The sequence below is a fragment of the Poecilia mexicana genome, unplaced genomic scaffold (genome assembly GCF_051168715.1).
Source record: "Poecilia mexicana isolate PSO_F unplaced genomic scaffold, ASM5116871v1 scaffold_12, whole genome shotgun sequence".
Classification (NCBI taxonomy): domain Eukaryota; kingdom Metazoa; phylum Chordata; class Actinopteri; order Cyprinodontiformes; family Poeciliidae; genus Poecilia; species Poecilia mexicana.
In genome coordinates this window covers 24,113,961-24,135,827 of record NW_028263381.1, presented here as the reverse complement: position 1 = coordinate 24,135,827, position 21,867 = coordinate 24,113,961, and the positions used below count along the sequence as shown (strand labels likewise).

Below are 21,867 nucleotides of genomic sequence, written 5' to 3'. Positions count from 1 at the left end.
TTTATAATGAGTTCTTTAGGGTTTTTAGTTAGCGATGCTCCCACACCTAGAAATTACTTTTTTAAAATCCTGGAAGTTTTCTTGCACATTCCAGTAAAGTAAGCTCTAAATTCAGCAAACAGTCACGTCATCGTTTGAGTTTTAACAGATCTGTGAATCTTTCATCAAACTAGGTCATCAACAGGAAAACCAAGGGCTGAATGCAAGAATCAAGGTGCAGAAATGGTCTAGTCAAAGACCAGACCTCCACCTGACTGAAAAGCTGTGGTGGTCAGAGTCATTGCTGCTGAAAGTGTTTCTATAACCTATTGGATGATGCAGTTTGGACTTGTTTTCCAATAAAACCTCCAGAACCTGGTTCTACAGAACCTGTTCAGAAGGTTCTGGTGTGTTTTAAATTCAACGTTAGCAGCAGATCAAAACTCCAGCCCAGACGAGGATGAGCACAGCAGGTGGGCGGAGAGAAGCGCGAACAGAGGAAGACGGAGGGGAAGTGGTGAGGATGCCTTACAGTCGCAGCAGCAGTCGGCTCTTCGTCTCTCAGCAGCTCAGCTCACGTCGACCTGCTGCTGGAGTTTCCTCACGCCTGAACTCAGCATCCTGACGCTTCAGGTAAGACTTCTCCTCTTCCTCACACATCCAGCCTCTACCTGCCGGCTGTTGCCGTTTACCCGGCCGGTTCCGCTCAGCTCCGTCTGGCCTGTCGGCTGGGCGTCCCGCTGCGAGAACATGAGCTGAAGATTGTATCACAAGAGGAAATCAGCTCCACTTCCTCAGTCAGACTCTAAAAAGTGAAATATCTGCTACCAGCTTGGAAGGAGAACTTTCTGACATTTACATACATGTAAAGGCAGCAGGCAGGCTTAAATATTTGCTTTTTCTCACCTGAGCGTCTAGTTAAACACAGGCCTGTTTGCGGTTTACACCCTGCTCTACTAGAGGCCTCTTCATCACTTCAGCTACAGGAGCTGTTGGTTTAACGCCACGGTGTAACTTTTAAAAATACAGTCAACACCGAAAACAGAGGATTATGAAATAAAAGTGACAGTTCCTCAAACAGAGAGCTCAATGAGAAATGTTTATCTTCTATACTGTTTTGTCTCATCAAACAAATTTAGTCAGCTTTAATCCATTAGAAAGTCCGGCTCATTTGGGGAGGTGTGAACGTCAATCGGACCAAAAACCCGAAACCTCAGTCTGGGTTCGGTTGAAGTAACTCTGGTTCGGATTCAAATTAAATGTGAAAACCAAGCGGATCAAGACCGCTCTAAAAGCATGAAATGGACTACAATGCAAAGCATTCTGGGTAATAAAATCCAAAACAAATGTGTGAGTCTAGACCAGGGGTGGGCAATCCTGGTCCTCGAGGGCCGGTGTCCTGCAGCTCTTAGAAGTCTCCCTGGTCCAACACACCTGAATCCAACAGCTGAATCACCTGCTAAATGCAGTCAGGATCTCCAGAGTCCTGCTAACGACCTCATTATTTGACTCAGGTGTGTTGAAGTAGATACACCTAAAAGTTGCAGGAGTCCGGCCCTCCAGGCCTGGAGTTGCCCAAAATATTTACAATATGTACAAAATATCTTAGTACAAAACTAATTTACAAGTAAATTTTCAGCAAGATAAAGTAGAGCTAGCAGGAGAAAAGTCTCGTGGTCTTTTACCAAAAACAAAATAAAATTCTACAACCAGTAAAATTTGACGCCACTCCATTTTTGTTTGGATTTTGCGAAGAACGAAATTTCGCACTGCGTCTTCTTCAGAGGTTTCTGTTTTGTTTCCTTCTGTAGTTCTTGGTGCAGCGCCCCCACAGGCAAGGAGGGGAACAGCTTTTTCAAAAGATTTGGTCGGTTTGACTCGGTGCAGATTAGAGGTGACCCACAGAGGCTGGAAATGTATCAAATATTGCAATTTTGGTCGAAAAATTGAACCAAATGTATCAAACTGTGAGATGGGAAAACAACTTTAAGATGAAACGAAACATTTTGGATCAGTTCCAGTAGAGATGCAGTGTACAATCTGTTGAGGCCACATATCATTCTCCAATCTACAGAAACACAAGAATAGATTAAACATAAAGTCATTTTACAGTTTCAGGATTCCATAGAACCAGTTGATACAAATGGAGAAACCAGGAAGTGTTTGGCTCATCAAAATTACCTCATCAAAAACGTTTTAAAGAACCGAGAGCAACATGTAGAGCTCTGAGGCGTCAGTGCCTCTGTTAGCTTCATGATTTAACAACAAGAAAGAGAGATGGGAGGGGAACACTTCTGCTAATCTAATAATTAGCACATTTAGTGCTTTTGCTAACTTTGAAAACTTTTTAGCACTTTTGGGTTCCCCTAAATTCTAAAGCACTAATTTGCTGTTTTGTAAGCCTTTGGTTGAATGAAGTTGAATGTCGGTGTTGAAGCTTTTGTTATAAACTCCTAAGAATTCTTCATGTATGTAGATGTTTATATTCATGCTCTTATTTTGAAGTCTCCACTTGTGAGAATTATGTTTACTTTGTACTCAGAGTTCTGTAAACAGTTTAAAATCTCCTGATGTCCTGCAGGCTTTCTGACCGAATCCCTACTGTGGTGGAACAGGGTAAATTAGCATCAGAGCTAGCAAAACTCAACAACTATCAAGCTGAAACCATTCAAATCCTCCAGTCTGAGTGGATCAAACCATTAGAGTCCAGTCTGCCTCTGTGATAATAGTCATCAAACACCAAGTTGGTTGTTTTGAATTAACTCAAGGAATCAAGTTAAATTAATCTGCAGCCAGCAGATAGCTTGTATAATGGTTGTTGTTATACAACCTGATGTTGAGGTAAAGGTTGAGGTAAAGGGCACATCAGCTCTAACTTCCTCACTTTCAGAACCCAGACCTGACACTTCTTCATCGGGCCAATTGTTCGGTTTGTTTCTTCTTCCACAAGGTGTTTTTGTTTGTGATTAGTGTTTCACCATGAGGGGAAATAACTAAAAATAACTTTTATGGTTTCCTCACTTGAGTTATGTCTCGCCTTTTCCAGTGGCCATTTTGTAGCGGTAAAACCAAACATGCTGGAGTTCAGCATGGAGTTCAGTTGGGTTGCTAGGCAACGGGGTTAGCTCAGCTGGGGTTGCTGGGTAACAGGCAGTGGCTGCTGATTTGTGTCTCGACATGCTGAAGGTTTTTCAAACGGCTCATTTTCCAGACACCAAACATGAACTTATTGCCTAAAAACAGCTGCGTGGTTTTGTTTTCGGCCCTTTTGTTCTTTAGAAGCAGTCGAGGCAAAAATGGAAGAACAAAAACATCCAAAAATGTTTAACATCAGATATTGATTTTGACCCAATTTTTAAGAACAGCATACTCAAAAAAAGAGGCATTACTGGAAAGCAAATATTTTATCTACATTGTGTTTCTTTTTTATTGTCATTGTTGAGGAAACACTGCAAAAACACGAAATCTTACCAAGTATTTTTGGTCTGGTTTCTAGTCAAAATATCTTAGTACAAAACTAACAAAACTAACGTATAAGTAAGTTTTCAGCAAAATAAAGTAGATAATAAGTAAATAAATCCTTAATTTTGATTTTTAAAAGGTGTTAGTTCCACTGGCAGATTATTTCACTTATAAAAACAAATTTTTCCAACATTATAAAAGAAATAACCTGCCAGTGAAACTAATACTTTTCATGAATATGAAGGAATTATTGACTTAAATTCCTATACTTTGCTGAAGTTACTTGTTATGGAAAAGTTATTTATTTTAAATGTACTAAGATGTTTGGACTATAAACTTCACCAAGAATAATTTAGTAAAGACTTTTCTGGATTGCAAGTGTCTTTTTGTTATTTGTTATGTATTTGCCTCAGTTATTGTTATTTTTGATTTGACCAGCCTCGTTATGTTTTACTTAGATTATGCTCTCTCTCTCTCTCTCTCTCTCTCTCTCTCTCTCTCTCTCTCTCTCTGTCTCCCCACACCTGCATCCTGTTGGCCAATCAGCTCCCAGTATTTAACCTCCTCTCTGATTCTCTGCTTCCTGTTTGTTTACCTGCTGTTGCTCCATATGTCTCCTCATATGTAAGTTGTTGTTTATTTATCATTAAATTAATTTTGACTCCCCTCTTAATCTGTTACACCATCTACAAACCAAATCATCAGCCAGAAACCTAAAACAGCTGCTGGGTCATGTTTTTATGAACGGTTTATTTTTCCCGTCAGGTTTTTCTGCCTTGAATATCAATAAGGAATCTAACGTCAAGCTGTGAGAACAGATCCCTGAAAAACGTTGATCTTTTTCTTGACGACCTCCTCGACCCAGTTCGCCTCCTCGAGTCAAAACCACAAAACCACATCCTGAAGCAGAGCCTTAAAATAAACAGCTTCTCTGGTCGTCTGTGCCGCTTTCTGCAGGTTTACTCATGGCTCCAAAACATCTAATCTGATAAATGGCTTTAAAATCTGTTGAGTATGAAAGTGTCTCTTGCATCAGACACCAAAAGAAACAAAACAAATGAGTAGAAAAAAGTAACAGTTTCATAACTTCTGGCAGTTAAAGAATTATCTTTAACTAAAAGAGTTTGTAGCCAATTCAAAAGCAGCTGGAAAGAAATTGGTTAAATGGGGGTTAAAATACAGTGAAAAGTGATAGAAATGATCACTGTAATTCACATTATTTTTAAACAACTTGGTGCAACTACTGAAAAAATGTATTTATTTTCTAAAACTAATTGGAAAAAGAAGAAATATCACTACAAACAATGGGCTTTTCTAAATATAATCTGGGTTCAGTAATGCATAAGAGTGCTAATTTCTTTACATAATTAAATAATCCAACTCAAGAGTGTAGCTCCACTGTCTTATGAAGCAGATCACCATTTCTGCTCCAGATAAAACAAACTGAACTGAGTTTTTATAATATAACAAACTGCTTTGATTATTTCAGCTTTGAATCTACAGAAAACAGCTGGCTAAGCTAATGCTAGTTAGCTAAGCTAATGCTAGGTTACTGTGAAATTACTCGTGTGGATTTGGTGAATGAAATAAAAACAAATATGATCCTGGAAGATTTTCCAGATGTTTAATTTTCAGGACTATAAACATGTTAAGACTCACTATTTACTGATAAAACAGTTGTTAGCTAGTAGATGTTAGCATTTGCTGTCTTACAGGTTCTTTTCACTCCTTTACTATTATGCGAAAACGATGCAAAATGTTAAATAATAAATAAAACTTAAAAGTTCAAGAGTAAAATACATGCATGGAAAACATAATATTTAACATTAAACAAATTATGATGCACTGAATAGCCAGTTCATTTTAAATTTCACCACTTCTCTCTTATTCATGAATACTTAGCTTTTTTCTGCTAGGTCAGTCAAACAGAGCTTCTCTTCTCCAACATGCTGACCTCATCCAGAATCTGGATTTGAACCCAGAACCTTCACAGCCAAGAATGCAGAGATGTGGAAACCTTCTCAGTCATGAACAAACCTTTGTTTTGTCCCGGGTTGCGTTTTTGGAAATTCAGGATCTAAGCTGTAAGCCCTGATTGCTGCTCATTGTTATGAAAGTGGGAGATTTTTGTGTATGTAACAGATTTTACAATCCTGTTTAATTGGGACCAAGGTTTACGGTGGAGGATTCTGGAGCTACATGCTTACAAAAACTGAGGAGTACCTCAGAGTGATGGAGTAGCTCAGACAGAACGGTCAGGATCCATGCAAGGAAAATAATGATCATCTCTTGGTTTCTACAAACTGATATAATTATCTTCATGCAAATGTCTTCTCTCTACAGGAGCTGCCAGCTGGGGAAATGAAGTTTCCATGAAGCCCATCAGTCATAAAGCTGTGCATCGTTGGTTCATTCATTAGTGAGCGCAAATAAAACAGGAAGTCAGTGAAAGTTGGAGGAAGAACAGCCGAGCTTCCCTTTGATTAAGTTCTCTAAATCCAAAAGATGTCAACAGAGACGGTCGACAAGGACGGAAGAGGAACCAAAACCTCTAAAACGTCAAAGGATCACAAAAAGGTAAAAAAAAAAAATCCCCTCGTTTGTCAAATTACTTCTGATTTTTAAAATACTATTTCATAAATATTTAATTATTGACAGTATTTTTAATGTTGAAATGTTAGGTGCAACTTTCTCCCTAAGTTTCATGTGAGAGTCGTTTATCAATGCAAATGTTTTAGTATCAGAACAAAATATTTAAAAGGTTTAGCCATGACGATGAGATCACTTTAGTTACAAGATCTCAATCAATAGAATTTTATTAGATAAGATAATCCATTATTAGTCCCACAAGTGAGAAATTTAAGCTGCTACAGAAGAAAGTGGACAGAACAAAAGAATAACAGAAATAAAACACAGTACAGTGCAGAAAAACTCCAGACTAGCTAAACTAGAAATGTAAATATGAAAATGTTAATATAGTCTACTTTGGTGTAATCTGCAGCAGCTGCATGATCATTAAAACAGCCAAAATGTCTGAAATATTTTTACAAAACCATTATAATAATTGACCTGCTGGGCATAATTTGCAATGATGATGTTATCCTGGTTTTCAAAACAAACTAATCTCAAGCAACTTCATAATATCTTGTTAAAATTGGTTTTGAAAGTGGAAGTATGTAAATAACTTTAGATTTTTCACCAAGACTGCAGAACTTTGTGTAAACTGGTGACTTTTGATGTCTTGACTCCTAATTTTATAGTATTCTGGTGGTCTATGTTCTATTAAAACAATATTTTCCAAACTTTGTTGAATCTATAAACTGCCCTAAATCAAATGTAGTTTCCCTCAATTATTTTGAGTCCTAAATCTTACCATACAGCGCTAACATTACATTTCATTATTTGTTAGTAGCACTTGCAAGAAATATAGATGTCTGCTTTATTCTTTCTTGGTTAAATAAGTTTAGTTGTCCACTACAGTAAAACCTAATAATTTTGTAGAGTTTCAATATTTTACATGTTTGTCAAATGTGAAATATTGTCAAGAACTTTTTTTTTATTTCCTTATTGTTCATTCAAGCTAGCTTTAAAACGCTGCTAGCTTTATAAAGCTGCAGGCTATAGATGGGTGTCACTTTAAAAATGCAAACAAATTGACACAGATATGATCAGATTACACGGTGAACTAGTCCAGTATTTGTGGAGAGGAACATGATATTGTGTTTTTCCCAGAAATGGATCTAGGCTATTTACACCAACATTCAGTTAGCAAGTGGTGCTAACAGTTAGCGGCTACACGCTAGCATAATTCCAAACAACACCACGCGCTCAGGGTGAGGCTGAAAGTGGTTAAACATCCGTGCATTTCTGTTTGTTTCTGAGGTCACCGCCACCACTGAACATGTTTACAAGCTAATTAACACGAAGCCAAGTGCAGCTGAGGGAGTCAACAGAGTCATTAACATGATTTATCCCGAGGGAACGTGCTAATCCGACACTTTTAACTAGACCAAATGTTAACACATGCTAAATATAGCCTGTTCGTGACGGGGCAAAAGTAAAGGTTATGCGTGGAGACAAGAAAGAAGTAATTAGTTTATTTTTTTAATTTATAAATGTGTTTGTCAGCCCACACCAGAGGCCCTGAAAGGAGCCATCCAGCTGGGAATCGGTTATGCTGTTGGAAACCTGAGCTCCAAACCCGACAGAGATGTTCTGATGCAGGACTTCTCCATGGTAGAAACCGTCTTCTTACCCAGGTAAATGTTTACATATAGTGTAAATAGGGCTAAATCAATTTCAGTTTAGTGCAGAAACTAGTGGAATAACAGATAGTTAGTGTCTCACATTTTGTTTATCCAGGAAAGAAAATGGAGACTTGACTATTTCTCCTCATAAGATTGAGAATAGTTTGAGCTCAGTTAGCCAACCTATTAAGGGTGAAATGGCCCACCACCCAGGGCAGCACATCCTGTGGGGGCGGCTGCACTCTGAAGTTTATTACTTGTTATGTAGAATGGATTAGCATACAAACTGGTCAAACATGAACTGAATGTTTTATTTGCTGGTGCATAGTCTCATAATGAAATAATCTGCCTGTTAATTTGTGTCTAATCATTAAATGGAGGAAAAAAATGCAAAATTATTTTAAACAAATCAATTGAGATACAGCCTCTAAAAGATCAAACTTCCTGTTTCTCTGAGGTACAAATAAGACTTTCTGTCCTACCATCTCAAACATAAATGCATAATTTAATAAATACTACTGGGACTTGTATTACACATACACTACAGTTGTGTCTGACATGAATATTTAGTGTGCAATAAAATATCAGGACATTTTAGATAGAAATCTAGTTTTTCTGTCAGAAAAATGAAAATCGGTGTTTGAGCTGAATAATAATCCATAATATATGGAGAAATGATTCACCATGTGGAAAATCAACTTTATTAGTCAAAATGAAATATTTGGCCATAATCTTATCCAGATCTAATGATTTGAAAACCTGTTGGGTGATGCCAAGAGTAGAAAGTGAAAGGTTTAACTCCAACCTAATGAAATGTTATAGTTTCTGTCCAGCTGGTTTCCAGTTGTACAAATATTACCAACATGGTTGCCAGTGACTGTGGCACAATTTACTTTTCAATCAATCAATCAATCAATCAATCAAATGTTATTTGTATAGCACATTTCAGCAGCAAGGCATTTCAAAGTGCTTTACATAATTAAAATAAAAACAGCATGTGACATTGAATAAACAGTGAGAAAGGGAGACATTTTGAAAAAGATTAAAAACATTAAAAACATTTTGTTTCTTTTTAAGAAATATTTCTGAACATTTTTGTTGCCGAAACTTAAATCTTTCAATAGAACAAATTAATGGAGGAAAACACACGTCTACACAAGGTGTTGGTTTAATTTTACACAAACAAGCCGTCACTCTTGGTCAGACATTTTCTGGAAATGTGATGTCAGAAAACACTTTAGCAATGCTTGGTTTACCCTCTGACTGGTCAAACAGCGTCACCAGTTAGCTAACATTTCTTATTACCATTATCTCCAGTGAAGGCAGCAACCTGACTCCGGCGCATCACTTCCCAGATTTCCGGCTGAAAACGTACGCGCCGCTGGCCTTCCGCTACTTCAGGGAGCTGTTTGGGATCAAGCCTGACGACTATCTGGTGAGCTGAAACCACAACGTCAAACTGACTCGTCACCGTGGTGATGTGAGTTTCCGTGTAACTGTTTGCGAAACGGTCTGACTGTTGCGTCACTGCGTCTCAGTACTCCATCTGTAAGGAGCCGCTGATAGAGCTGTCCAACCCCGGCGCCAGCAGCTCCTGGTTCTACCTCACCAGTGACGACGAGTTCATCATCAAGACGGTGCAGCACAAAGAGGCCGAGTTTCTGCAGAAGCTGCTTCCTGGTTACTACATGGTGGGTGGCTGAGTCACACGTTTCCCAACAGTGACATCATCAGATGCTCGTCTTCCCACAGAGCGCTCTGCACTTTTCTGACATGTGATCTTCTAGATCACATATTTAACCGGAATAAAAACTAAAAGCTGTTTTAGTTTTTTCTCTTTATTTGTTAAGAGAAAAGAAATACTGAAATAAATGCTTTAAAGTGTAACTATTATGCTTCCTTGAACAGGTTAGCATCAGTCTATGGCCTATACAAAACATGTTTTTACAATTTTAGCATAAAATAAATCTTAGATAATGAGATTTTAGCTGTTTTAGGGGGACTTGTCACTTTAAATCCAAATAAGCTGCTGGCCACGCCCCCTAACTCAACTTTTAACACTTGCATGAAAATGGCTGCAAACAGATGCACAATTATACAACTGAACATCTTTGAAAAGCAGAAGTGGAGCCTCCTGCATAACCAGCAGTGGTTTCTGGATGCTAAGTCAACATCTAAACGCTTGTCTCTTCCAACAGCCATGTTGCATCGCATACAGCGGTAAAACCAGCTGACTAAGCATCCTGGAACTCTATTGGGGTTGCTAGGTAACAGGACAGAGTTTGCCTGGGGTTGCTAGGTAACGGGTGGTGCCTGCTGATACTTTACATTCGGGAGGTTTTTGAAACGGATCATTTTCCTGACACCAAAAATGCCTGGGTGGGTTTTTCAAGCAATTTGGATGTTTTCAGAACAACAGAAAGCCAAATAAGTGTAAAAAAAAATTGTAATATGTGAATTTTGCATAATAAATCCCATTTAAATTCACCAGCTTCACCCAACCCTGATACAAATAGACCTCTTGCATGAACTAATCCCTTCAATAGGACCCTTGTGACAACTTGAAGTAGGCCAGAAGAGCTCAAAGTGCAATTTGTAATGAATGGATCAAAATTACTGATGAGAACAAGCGAAAAACAATCATTTCTAAATCTTTGACTGCAGAAAAACGATTGTCCACAAATGGAGAAAATATGAAATGGTACTAAACTTTCCCACCTAATAGAAACATGTATTTTATATGCAGTTACATTTTTATAAGACTAAGATTCAGCAGCACGTAAAGACGGTGCAGAACCAACTTTTATTTCATTCTCGCATAAAAACATCAGAATTTCAAAAAAAGTTATGTACAATAAACACAATCATTGAGTTATGCATATTACATATACAACTGGGATCACAAGGATCTGGATAGCATTTCTTTGGTTTAAATAAAAAGTCATTTAAAAATGTATTTTATATTTAATCAGGTTATCTTTAAGATTTGTTATTTTAATTTGACTAAGTGAAAAATGAAGGAATTTCAGGGGAAAGACTTGCTTAAAAATAACTAAACTCCACCGTGTCTCCATGTCTTCCCTGTTTGTTCTGAATCAGAATCTGAACCAGAACCCGCGCACGTTGCTGCCCAAGTTCTACGGCCTGTACTGCATCCAGTGCGGCGGCGTGACGGTTCGCGTGGTGGTGATGAACAACGTCCTGCCTCGAGCCATGAAGATGCACTTCAAGTACGACCTGAAGGGCTCGTCCTACAAACGCCGCGCTTCACGCAAGGAGCGCGTGAAGAACTCGCCGACCTTCAAGGACCTGGACTTCCAGGAGATGCACCAGGACGGGCTTTACTTCGACCCGGACACCTACAGCGCCCTGATGAAGACGCTGCAGAGGGACTGCAGGGTGAGCAGGACGCACTGCAAAACACTGCATGTTAGATTTAGTGGAAATAACTTGATACACTTGAAATAAAGCAAAAACATTTCAGCTTGTTTTAAGTCAATAATTCCTTAATATGGATGAAAAGAATTTATAAGTAAAATAATCTCCCAGTAAAACATTTAAAATTTTAACTTGTATGGGAAAATATCTTGTTCTACTGGTTGATTATTTTTCATCAATATTAATGAATTATTGACGACAACAAGCTCCTATTACTTGCTGAAAAGTTATTTATAAGTTAGTTTTGTCTTATTTCAAGTGAACTTAAATATTTGTACTAGAAACTAAACCAAAGGTGCCTGTTCAGACAACAACTTTTATTTGTTGCCTAAACTGGGCTGTGTTTTTATTCTGACTAAAACATTTTCTGCGATAATCATAAATATTAACTCCACTGATGCTAAAGGGTTTTCCAGCGCAGCATCAAAGGGAAACTCCTGGACTGAATTCATGGCTGCAAAAACATAAAATCTGACCAAGTGTGGTCTAGTTTCTAGTTCAGATATCTTGGTAAACGTGAAATAAAACAAAACTTACTTGTCAGCAAGACATAGGAGCTTGTTGGGAATAAATAATTCCTTATTAAGGAATTAAAATGGAAAAAGTATTAGCTCTATAATACAAGACATTAGTCTCATTATGTGTATTTTTCCCCACCCTGTACTTTAACTTCAGTCTTTTTATCATGAAGTGTTTCTACTCTTTAGTAAACTTTCTGGATTTTCTACCCACTGAATGAAAAACAAACGTGATTTAACTAAAACCTCACCTGACACACACCTGCAGTTTCTGTTAGTTTTTTAAGTTTTTTATTAAAAGAAACTGATTTGGAAACATTTTTTTTGTTATATGAATTATTGTCATTTTGGTTCTTAAAATACCAAAATTTCCCCTTAACTTTATATTTTAGTCCATCTGAAGATGTAGTTTTTCAGCTTTAAATGATAATTTGATAAGTTACTCAGAACTTGAGTAACTTTTTACCAAATACTTTTTGTCATTTCTTGGACGGATACTTTGTACTTCAGCACAGTTTTTGACAACAGCTCTAAACCAACAGCCAGAGTGGTTTTAGTTAGAAAGGCCTAGTCAAAGTCATAACAGTGGCTGTGTTGCATCGTATTGCAGTAGGAAAACCTGCAGAAGTTTCCAGAATCTACATTTTAACTTCATGTTTCCAGTAACCTGAAGATCATGTGGTTCTAAAATACAGAAATGGTTTGTGAACACAGGCAGCCATGCTAACTGCTCAGCTGATCACTAATAGAAATAAATCTGAGCTTACAGAGGAATATTCATTAGTGAATCAGCAGCTGGAGCTTATTTCCACTATCATTTTACTTGCTTGTTGTTCCATCAGACCAAACGCTCAAAGAAATTGAGTCTCAATCAACTTATCGGTCCTCAGCGGGTTTCGCTCTTTGCTCCTCGCTAAGCCGATGATCGCCGCACAATTCCCCACTTTGATGACGTTACGCAACACAGCAGAGCAGCAGGCTGAGCCGACGTCTGCTTCTGTTTTACTAAACGGAAACAACAATGGCCACTTGATTAAGGATTAGCACCTGACCAGCTCTAACTGGTCGGCTGTGTGGAACATCAGTCTGTGTGTTTGGTAACTCGGTGTGTTAAGAGTCTCTTTGTTCAGAGGCTTACAGCGTTCTGCACTTTCTGGTTTAACCTTTTTAAACTTTAATACCAGCTTACATGAATCCCAAAGTCCATTTTCTATCCTTTTAAGATAGAAATGCTTCAAACAATACTTTAAAAAGTCGCATCTCTACAATTGTGAAGGATTTTTTTTTTCAAACTGTATGATGTAATATTCAGTGCATACGTCTAAAGTGGATATTCACAACTTCCTGCTTGTAGCTGAATTCTGCAGATTCCCTCTAGAGACTCTAACTGCTTATTTTTAAAGATCAAAAACGTCTCAACACACACAGGAGAAACTGTCTTAGCAGAAGCTAATAGCTACAAACATGGCTAATAAACTAGATTCTGATCAAGCTAACGGCTAATCGGAGTCAAGCTAACGGCTAATCGGAGTCAAGCTAACGGCTAATTAGAGTCAAGCTAACAACTGTTTGCTGTTGAGATAAAAAGTACGAATCAAAACTTTGGTGTCATGCTAATGGCTAACCAGTGGTGAATGTCTTAGTTGTGAATTTATGATGCTGTTTTAGGAAAATTGTAGATTTAAAAAGAAGAAAAATCTCAGGAGTTTTCTAGATAAAACAAAAAACTTCAAAGTTTGAAAAGTCAAAAATTAGTTGGACAAAAAAACAAAGAAATTGAGATTAATCTCAAACTTTTCAGAAAAATACGTGAAAACTTCTGGTTTTGAGAAATGGAAAATTTTTGACTTTTGGAAATTTTCTGAGTTGCAAAAGTTGAAAATTTTAAACTTTTGAAACTAAAAACTTAATTTTTTGGGGGGAAATTTCTGTTTTCTGGCAGAAATGTATATATATTTTATTTTAATCTGCAATGACTCAAAACAATCCTCAGTCTTGTTGTTTATAGCTGGTTTTCAGTTCTCCTCCTTACTCCTGTCCCCTCAGGTCCTGGAGAGCTTTAAGATCATGGACTACAGTTTGCTGCTGGGCGTCCATGTGCTGGACAGGAAGCCGCTGAGCAGAGGGAACCGCTGCGACAGCAGGAGAGGACAGAAGGTCCTCTACTCCACCGCCCTGGAGTCCATCCAGGGGAACCTGAAGGACCCAGAACCGGTCGCAGACGACGACACGTCAGCAAACGTCTCATTAAAAAGTTATTCTCTAATCAAGCTGGAGATTAAATATGTTTAAATAATCGTCTCTGCTCTCTCCAGGTTGGGTGGGATTCCTGCCAAACACAAAGATGAAAACCTGCTCATCTTTTTGGGAATCATTGATATTCTTCAGTCATACAGGTAACACAAAAAACACGACGCAGCGTTTTAGGGCCGTGGTGGAAAACAAAAGAGTACATTTCAACCAAAAATCAGTTTTTTAGATTAATCTCAGAAATTTTCAAGAAAGAAACTTGGACATTTGAGTCTTTTTTGCTTTTCAAACCGATATGTTTTTTTTTTTTTCTAAAGAAAAAAAATGTACATTAATCTCAAAATTTTAAATTTTTTTCTAGCAGCTTGGTCCTTAAAATACCAAAATTTCCACTTGACTTTTAAAACTGACATTTTCACTTTTTCTTCAACACTCTAATTCCGAGGTTAATGAAAATTACATTTTTTTTCTTGCAAATTTTTTACTTTTGGATCTCATACATTTCATTGTTTCCACAAAATTTCTGAGATTAATCTTAAACTTTGAGTTTTCCATCAGAAAAAAATATATGAAGTTATATAAACTTGGAAAAAACTCAGCTCTTTCTGCTTGACTTAACATCTTAGTTTTTCACTGTTGGTTTAATGTCTGCTTTAATTACATTAAATTATTGTTAATACTATATATGTTTTAGCAGAGGAAAAATTAATGGAATCATTTGGTTGTCCTTTCAGCAAATGTCTTGAGTAACAATTAATAGGTTATTAAATTAGTTGATTATTTTGATCATGATTAGTCAGATTAATCATTTCAGACCTCATTCCTTTATATTTTCATTTAAAACATTTTTGTAATCCCTTAAAATGGATCCATTGGGAATTTTTTATTGTTTTCTGTTTAAATTTGATTGATCTTTTCCAACTTTCTTGTTGTTTTCCAGGTTCATTAAGAAGGTTGAGCACTCCTGGAAGGCTCTCGTTCACGACGGGGTCGGTTTGTAAACCTGTGCTTCTATTTTACCCACAGATTAAATGTTTTGTTTGACCGTTTCTCTGCTTGCAGGACACCGTGTCGGTCCACAGGCCCGGTTTCTACGCAGACAGGTTTTTAAAGTTCATGGGAACGACTGTTTTCAGGAAACTTCATCGTAAGTTTAGCTTTCTGCTTTAATATCCTCCGTTTATAGTCTGTGTTTCATGAGTTTGTGTTTTCTGTTTCCATGACGTCAGCTTTAAGAGGAGCGTCTTCCAAGAGGAAGAGGAGTTCCCTCCATGCAGGGAAGTCGGCGTCTCAGGAGTTTCTGTCCACACAGAAGGAGAAGGAGGAGAAGAAGGCGCAAAGCATGGACAACCTGGATGGAAACTGTAAATTAAACTTTACATCCATTTTTTTTTTTAAATGTTATTTTTATTTTTTTTATCCCTTCTGATTCACTTTCTGGTGATTCAACAGTTTATAGTTCCTCCAAACAACCAGATCTGCTTCCCAAATCTGCTCTGACTGAATCCATCCGAAACGACGAAGAGGAAACTGAAAACAGGTACTTTGTCTCCATGGCAACCTTCTAGGTTCACATCCTGTTGTTTTCAACAATAACAGGAAAAAAAAACCTTTGTTTCCTGATATGAAAACCCCAAATTCTGAACTCAGTTCACCTCATGTAATGCATCCGATTTGATGTGAAATAATTTTGGAATCATTTCATTAAGACGTTTTGCATCTAAAGTGACAACAATTTGTTTTAAAGCAGATATTTCCCCCTAAAATGCACAGAGGTGGGTAAAGTATCGAAACATTTCACTCAAGTAAAAAGTATCAATCCAAGAAACTACTCCAGAAAGAGTGAGAAAGTATTTGGTGAAAATTCGACTCAAGTATTGAATAACTGATCAATGTTTCCAAATCAGTTTCTTTCAATTAAAAAACTTATGAAACTTTAACAAAATCTGCAGCTGTGTGTCTGTCTGGATTTTTGTTTTCATTCAGTGGGTAGAAAATCCAGAAATTTTACTCAGAAATAGCAATACGTCATAATAAAATTACTCAAGTAAAAGTAATTGAGTAAATATAAGTAGTTACTATTCAACTCTGAAAATGTAAAGTGCATAAAAATCTAAAATTGTTTTTTTTTTCCTGTACCAGTGACGATCGCCGGGACTCCAGCTCCACTTTAGCTCTGGACGATCCGCTGCCGTCGCTCAGCAGGAGCCAATCAGACTCTGAGTTGGATGTTTACTTGGTATGAAACGTTTTTATCCACAACTCTAAATGGTTCTAAGTTACTGATAATAAACACGATATTTATAATACATCTGCGTTATTCCTTTCTGCTAAATGCAACACTGCTGACCAGTTAGAATCAAATTCAACATAATTTATTATCACTTGTACTTGATGAAAGAAGGGAAATGTAGACTCATAATTCATCAGGTTGGATTTGTTTTTGTAAAAATCTCAGTTTTATTACTAGCATGTCTTGCACAAGCATTCATAGCCCTTAAATCTTCCCAGAAATCTGTTAATTTTCAATAGAGGAAATAAAAATGACAGGTTTTCATAATTTTTCACAAGAAAACTTTTTTAAAGTCAATTAAACATAAATAAAATCTAGATTTTTTTTCCAAAGCTAAAAAGCTATGTGCAGTAATGATAAAAAATTTTTGTTGTGTTAATCAGAAAGCTCTAATCATAAACATATAGGATAAGCTAATGCTGGGATGCTAATGCGTCACACCAAGACGGTATTTAGAAGAAGCTAATGCTAACCTGCTAACTTTAAATCATATCTACCTTCGAAACACTACAACCTTTGAGCACCAATTAAATTTTTAATAACTGACATGCACTATAATTACATGTTTATCTAATTCTCAACTGTCCGTTTTTATTTTGTTGTTTCCTGTTTTAAATAGTTATTGCAGAAAAAACAGGACAAAACTTGAGGAGAGGAAACGGAACTGCTGCTAAAACAGCATTCGCCTCCTTCAAAATAAGAGCGTGAATATAAACGTCCAACTGCTTGAATGAACCTTAACCGTCGATAATTTAAACACGGATGTCGAACTTTTTTTCTACTTAAAGTTTATGAAACAGCCAAGAAAATATCCGTAAAAATTAATCTGCTGGAAGCTAAGTGCTAAACGTGTTGAAAGTTGGGAAAAAGCCTAAACAAAAAAATTAGCTTCACTGTTGGCGTATTAGCAGAAGTGTGCCCACCACTGTCTATTTATAATATTAAAATATAAAGTTTATTGTGACACAGGGGAGAAAAAGCTCATATTTTTGTAAGGAGTTGCCAACATTTTAGTTCTGAAATGCCTGTTTTTGTTTTAGTAGGCGGTGTAGCTTCTAATATTTCCTTTCTTTGATTATCAAAGATTATCACCAACACCTTTAAACTGCCCGCTTTTTTTAAATAACATCCTACATTTCTTTACAAAATGTGGCCTTAATACATTTTCAGCCTCATACAGACTCGCCCAGGCGACCCAGCTGGAGCTGATCACTCGTTTGTGTTGCAACATCCATAAAAATGTAAGCATTAAATTACATCTACAAACATTTCCATTCACTTGTTTTTCTTCTTCTTTAAACTGGAGACGCTGAGGGACTTCTGGGGATTCGGTTTTCCCTTCATCAGACGTTCTGGGACAGAAATAGAAACCCGTAGATTACACTCAGTGACTCATGATAAGTAAACTCCCCTGCAGCCATGAGATGTTACTGCTAATGACACGACTTCATCTTCCTGCTTATCACTCTCATGCAATTTGTCTCATCGTTAAAATACTTTCCCACTTGATGGTTGTGGTTTCAAAGGGTCAAAAGTTCCCGCTGTCATCGTCCAGCCTGAGTGACTCAGCTCAGACTTTTTCCCTTTTGCTCTCCAGCCTGGGAAAACCTCAGTGAATTTGCTTACATAACCATCAAATCCTCATTCGGGCTTATATGGCGCCGTTTTCCAGCCCGTGTTGAGCAGACGTCCGAGTTAATCTGATCTCAGAGGCTCAGGAGGAGCACAGAGAAATTCAACAACTGGAGCACAGACGCAAAAAAGTCATTTAGTTCGCATAAACTCGTTTATATAATGTCCTTGGGTAAAAAATTGAACCTAATTGTTTTTCCTCCAGTTTTGAATCTATTTGAAACCAAAATAAATATTTCCGTACATCATAAACAATCTAATAACCTGTAAGAAATTTTATGACTAAAAATGTCAAATCATTAAAAATTTTATATAAACACTGAAAATACTTTATTACAGTTAATCTGCTTAGTTTTAAGATACAATAAATAAACTAAGGTTTATTTTAAAACAGTCATCTTGTAGTATAAAATAACACAAATACCCAGAATTGATGAGTTAAAAGTTGAAAATGTTTAAAAACAGGAAATGTCTAATGTGTAGGAACAAATATGAGCCACCAGGGGGCGACAATGCACGTTTGTAAAAACTGATTTTATTTTTATAAAGATAATAAATGTAGGATTTTTGCAACAATTTTTAACAGAACATACAAAAGCCAAGAATTTACATGTGACACATTACATTAATAAATATTAAATAAATATAAAAAGTTCAGTTATGAGACGCATAGGGTCAGGCGGGTGGTTATAATAGGTTCTATTTTTTTGTCATTTATGTTTTTCCTGAAAAGTATTAAATAAGAATGATGTTTTATTTTTCTTTTCCAGTGAGGAAGGACCTGTGAGCAAACTTTTAAGACTACAGGCAGCAACATGCTGGTCCTCGCCTGCCAGCGTCACTCTGAGCCTCCATCATCGTCATTCTGTGTTGCCATCAATGTGCCAAATCACTGTAGATCCATTATTATCCTATTAATAGAAGGTGTTTGTGTGGTTTGAGATCCACTGTTCTGACAAAAAAAAACACTAAGCTGCCACTGCTTCTTCCTCTCACTGTTGTTCACTGTGCTGGCAGTAAATATTTAATTTTCACTTTGTTCTCTTTTGCTTCTTTTTCTTTGTTTTACTGTAAATATGCAACTTTCTCAGCGGCTGGATCCCTGAGGACAGGAATGACTTTCCCAGAAATTATGTTCAGAGGCGATTCTGTCACCTGTAGTACCACAGTGCAGGTTGGACTGCTGTGTTCTTGCATAACATATTTCAATGAAGGGTTGTGCTCTCCTACACTTACAGTATCATGCAAAACTTTTGATAGCACTAAATAATACTGATTGAACTTTCCCTGAACTTACTACTTCCTGTGCTGGAGCTTACCAGGGGCTTCAATGAGACTTTTGCTAGATACCTGTCAGATAATTTCCTAAACTTTATCAGTTATTGGCTTAAAATATTTCTGGAACCCATTATGCAGGATCCTGGAATGGTCTTGGAACCTACTTGGTACTTTCCAGGATTCTTCCATGGAACTTGCTAGGCACATCTCTTTAAACTACAAGTACTTTTCTTGTAACTTACCAGTTATTGGTTTGGGAATGGATCAGGTACCAATCTGGAATGTTCTCAGAACATACCAGATACATTTCTGGACAATACCAGATACTTGCCTGAAACTTACCAGTGATTAGCCTAAGACTTTTCTGAAACTTGTCCTGGAATGTTCCTATAACCTTCCTCGCAACTTAACAGAAACAATTCTAGAAACTATTGGGTTCTTTCCTGTAACTTACCAGTTATTGGGCTGAGACTTTCCTGGAAGTTACCAGGTACCAACCTGGAACTTCATTCGCACGTACCAGATACTTTCCTGGAACTGTTCCTAGAATTTACCAGGGACGTTCCTGGAAACTGCCAGGTACTGTACTGGAACTTTCCAGGTGCTATCCTGGCATTTTCATGGAACCTACTAGGCACCTCCCAAGAATCTCTCATGGAACTTACCAGGCACTTTCCTGAAAGCCATTGGTACTTTCCTGTAACTTACCAGTTACTGGCCTAAGGCCTCTCTGTAGCTTATCAGGTGCTGTCCTGAAAACCATCACATAATTTCATGTCTCTATCCTGAAATATTCTCGGCACCTTTCCTGGACTTAACACACATTTCTAGAAAAAAATAGCATTTTCCTGTGACTTACCGGTTACTGACCTACGACTTCCTGGGATGCAGCATTTTATTTCCTGAACCTTATGAGATACTTTCCATACATTTACCATCCCTGAACTTGGCAGGTCTCAGACTGATGGAAAGGTTGAAGTCCAGCGTTAAGTTTCCAGTTGGTGATGGTCTGGGTTGCCATGGTGTTGGTCTACTGGGTTTTCTAAAGACCAGCTGTGTAGCAATATTACAGCAATTTGTGATTCCTTCTAAAGCTTTATGGACATGCAGATATTTTCCAGCAGGACTTGGTACCTGCCAAGACCGTTAAAGATCCCAAAAGCTAGTTCAGTGATATTACTTTGCTTGATTGGCCAGCAGACAGACCTGAACAATAAGGACCATGTAAGATTGCTTAGCTACTTATAAGTTAAATATAAAAATTCAGGGATGAATAAATAATACCATGTGTTAATTTCCTTAATTTGGAGATGTTAGTCTGTTAGCATGCTAAACATTAGCATATCTGTTTAGTTGTTTAGCGGTAGTTGTTACTGTGAGAGCCTGGTAGCATCTGAACACAGCTGTACTTTTTTGTGACATTAACTGATTGGTAAGTCTCCATGGTAACACCCTTATGTCCGAAAATTGCTTTGAACGCAACAGGTAAACATTAGCATGTTAGCATGAAATGCTAATTTGTTAGCTACAAATGCTATAGGTCTGAGCTTAATACAGTAGTAGAAATATTAGTTTATCATTTCCTGCAACATGTTGTACGAACTTTCATCAAGACGGAGCCTTTAACGTTGTTTTTAATTATTAAATTGTCAAACTGTGTTGTCATAGTAACACTTTACAGGCACAGTCTCATTTTATCTACAGTAAGTAATAAACATTGTCAAAATATTTTTGATTATTCAATAAAAGTTGTGATTGTTTAAAATACCTTAAACAAATTTGAATTTTATGTAAAAAGTGTTTTTTTTTGTTGTCTTTGTCTGGCTTTAGTCCACATATTGTTTAAACCAAATGTGTTTTTCTGTGGTTTTTAAGACTACAATTGTAAATTTCTGGAAAATAAATTAATATTTAAAGTCTGTTTATTTGTGATCTCTTGTTTTGTTTGCTCGTATAATCAGAGAAATTCATCTTTTATAGCGTGAAATTATAATATGACTTGACTTGAATTCTGAGTACCAAGCATTATGCTAATGGGTTATTTTTATTTTAAAAACTAGTTGGTAAATTACTAATAACCACTGTTTTTATTAATTTAACTCCTTTATATTCCTGTTTTATATAGATTTAGTAATAGGACATTCAGGGCCTCTTTGATTAATGCAGTGACTTTAAAAAAGCAGTGAAAGCTCATAAGAGGTGTCCAAAATGTGACCCGGGGGCCATTTGTGGCCCCCAACCACAATTCAAGATTTGCACAAATTTGGCCCTCCAATACTTTTTTTTGTGCGTCACAAAAGATCCAGTGAGGTTTTACTCAAAAACAGACTTTGTCACACCAGCCCCTTATATTTTCCTAAATACATAGTATGATAGGAAATTGTTGAGAAACATTTTATAGACTTAAAATGGAAACTAAGCCCAAAAAGTTACATTAAGTAAAATTGATTTCACAATACTATTTTCTTACAGTAGAACAGGGAGTCATTAGAAGTGCACTGCAAAAACAAATCCTACCAAATATTTTTTGTCTAGTCTCTAATGCAAATATCTTAATCCACTTTAAATGAGACAAAACTAACAAGTAACTTTTCAGCAAGATACATGTTTGTTTTAAATCAGTAATTTCTTAATATTGATTTTAAAAAGTTAAATTTCCACCGTCAGATTTTTTCACTTGTAACAAGATATTTTTCAATGTTGTAAAAATAACCAGACTAAAATTTTATTACCTAAGAATGACTTTGTGCAAACAAATGTCATGAACATA

At 36.9% G+C, this 21,867-nt stretch overlaps 1 protein-coding gene across 5 annotated transcripts; it reads left to right on the top strand.

Moving 5' to 3' along the window:
* The first annotated feature begins 466 nt into the window (after nucleotides 1-466).
* On the top strand, nucleotides 467-21,018 carry pip5k1ba (phosphatidylinositol-4-phosphate 5-kinase, type I, beta a). 5 transcript variants are annotated; one of them, XM_088011135.1, is made up of 16 exons: nucleotides 467-612; nucleotides 3,988-4,065; nucleotides 5,785-6,018; nucleotides 7,570-7,700; nucleotides 9,006-9,123; nucleotides 9,227-9,379; nucleotides 10,788-11,087; nucleotides 13,691-13,875; nucleotides 13,960-14,040; nucleotides 14,835-14,883; nucleotides 14,957-15,041; nucleotides 15,124-15,258; nucleotides 15,347-15,434; nucleotides 16,037-16,133; nucleotides 17,368-17,428; nucleotides 18,590-21,018. In XM_088011135.1, the coding sequence occupies exons 3-15, from the start codon at nucleotides 5,947-5,949 to the stop codon at nucleotides 17,422-17,424; spliced, it is 1,551 nt and encodes a 516-aa protein (XP_087867261.1). In that variant the 5' UTR covers nucleotides 467-612; nucleotides 3,988-4,065; nucleotides 5,785-5,946; the 3' UTR covers nucleotides 17,425-17,428; nucleotides 18,590-21,018. The 5 variants fall into 5 exon arrangements, with proteins under 5 accessions (XP_087867261.1, XP_087867260.1, XP_014834035.1 ...); XM_088011136.1 differs by lacking the exons at nucleotides 467-612; nucleotides 3,988-4,065 and adding exons at nucleotides 4,144-5,525; nucleotides 5,614-5,695; XM_088011134.1 differs by lacking the exon at nucleotides 3,988-4,065 and having other exon boundaries at nucleotides 469-612.
* Nucleotides 21,019-21,867: the final 849 nt, after the last annotated feature.

What these genes read in the sequence shown, in the direction of transcription:
- pip5k1ba (XM_088011135.1), top strand. Translation starts at nt 5,947, where the DNA reads ATGTCAACAGAGACGGTCGACAAGGACGGAAGAGGAACCAAAACCTCT. An exon ending in GATATTCTTCAGTCATACAG is followed by an intron (nt 14,041 to 14,834) that starts GTAACACAAAAA and finishes GTTGTTTTCCAG; the next exon opens with GTTCATTAAGAAGGTTGAGC. An exon ending in GAAGAGGAAACTGAAAACAG is followed by an intron (nt 15,435 to 16,036) that starts GTACTTTGTCTC and finishes TTCCTGTACCAG; the next exon opens with TGACGATCGCCGGGACTCCA.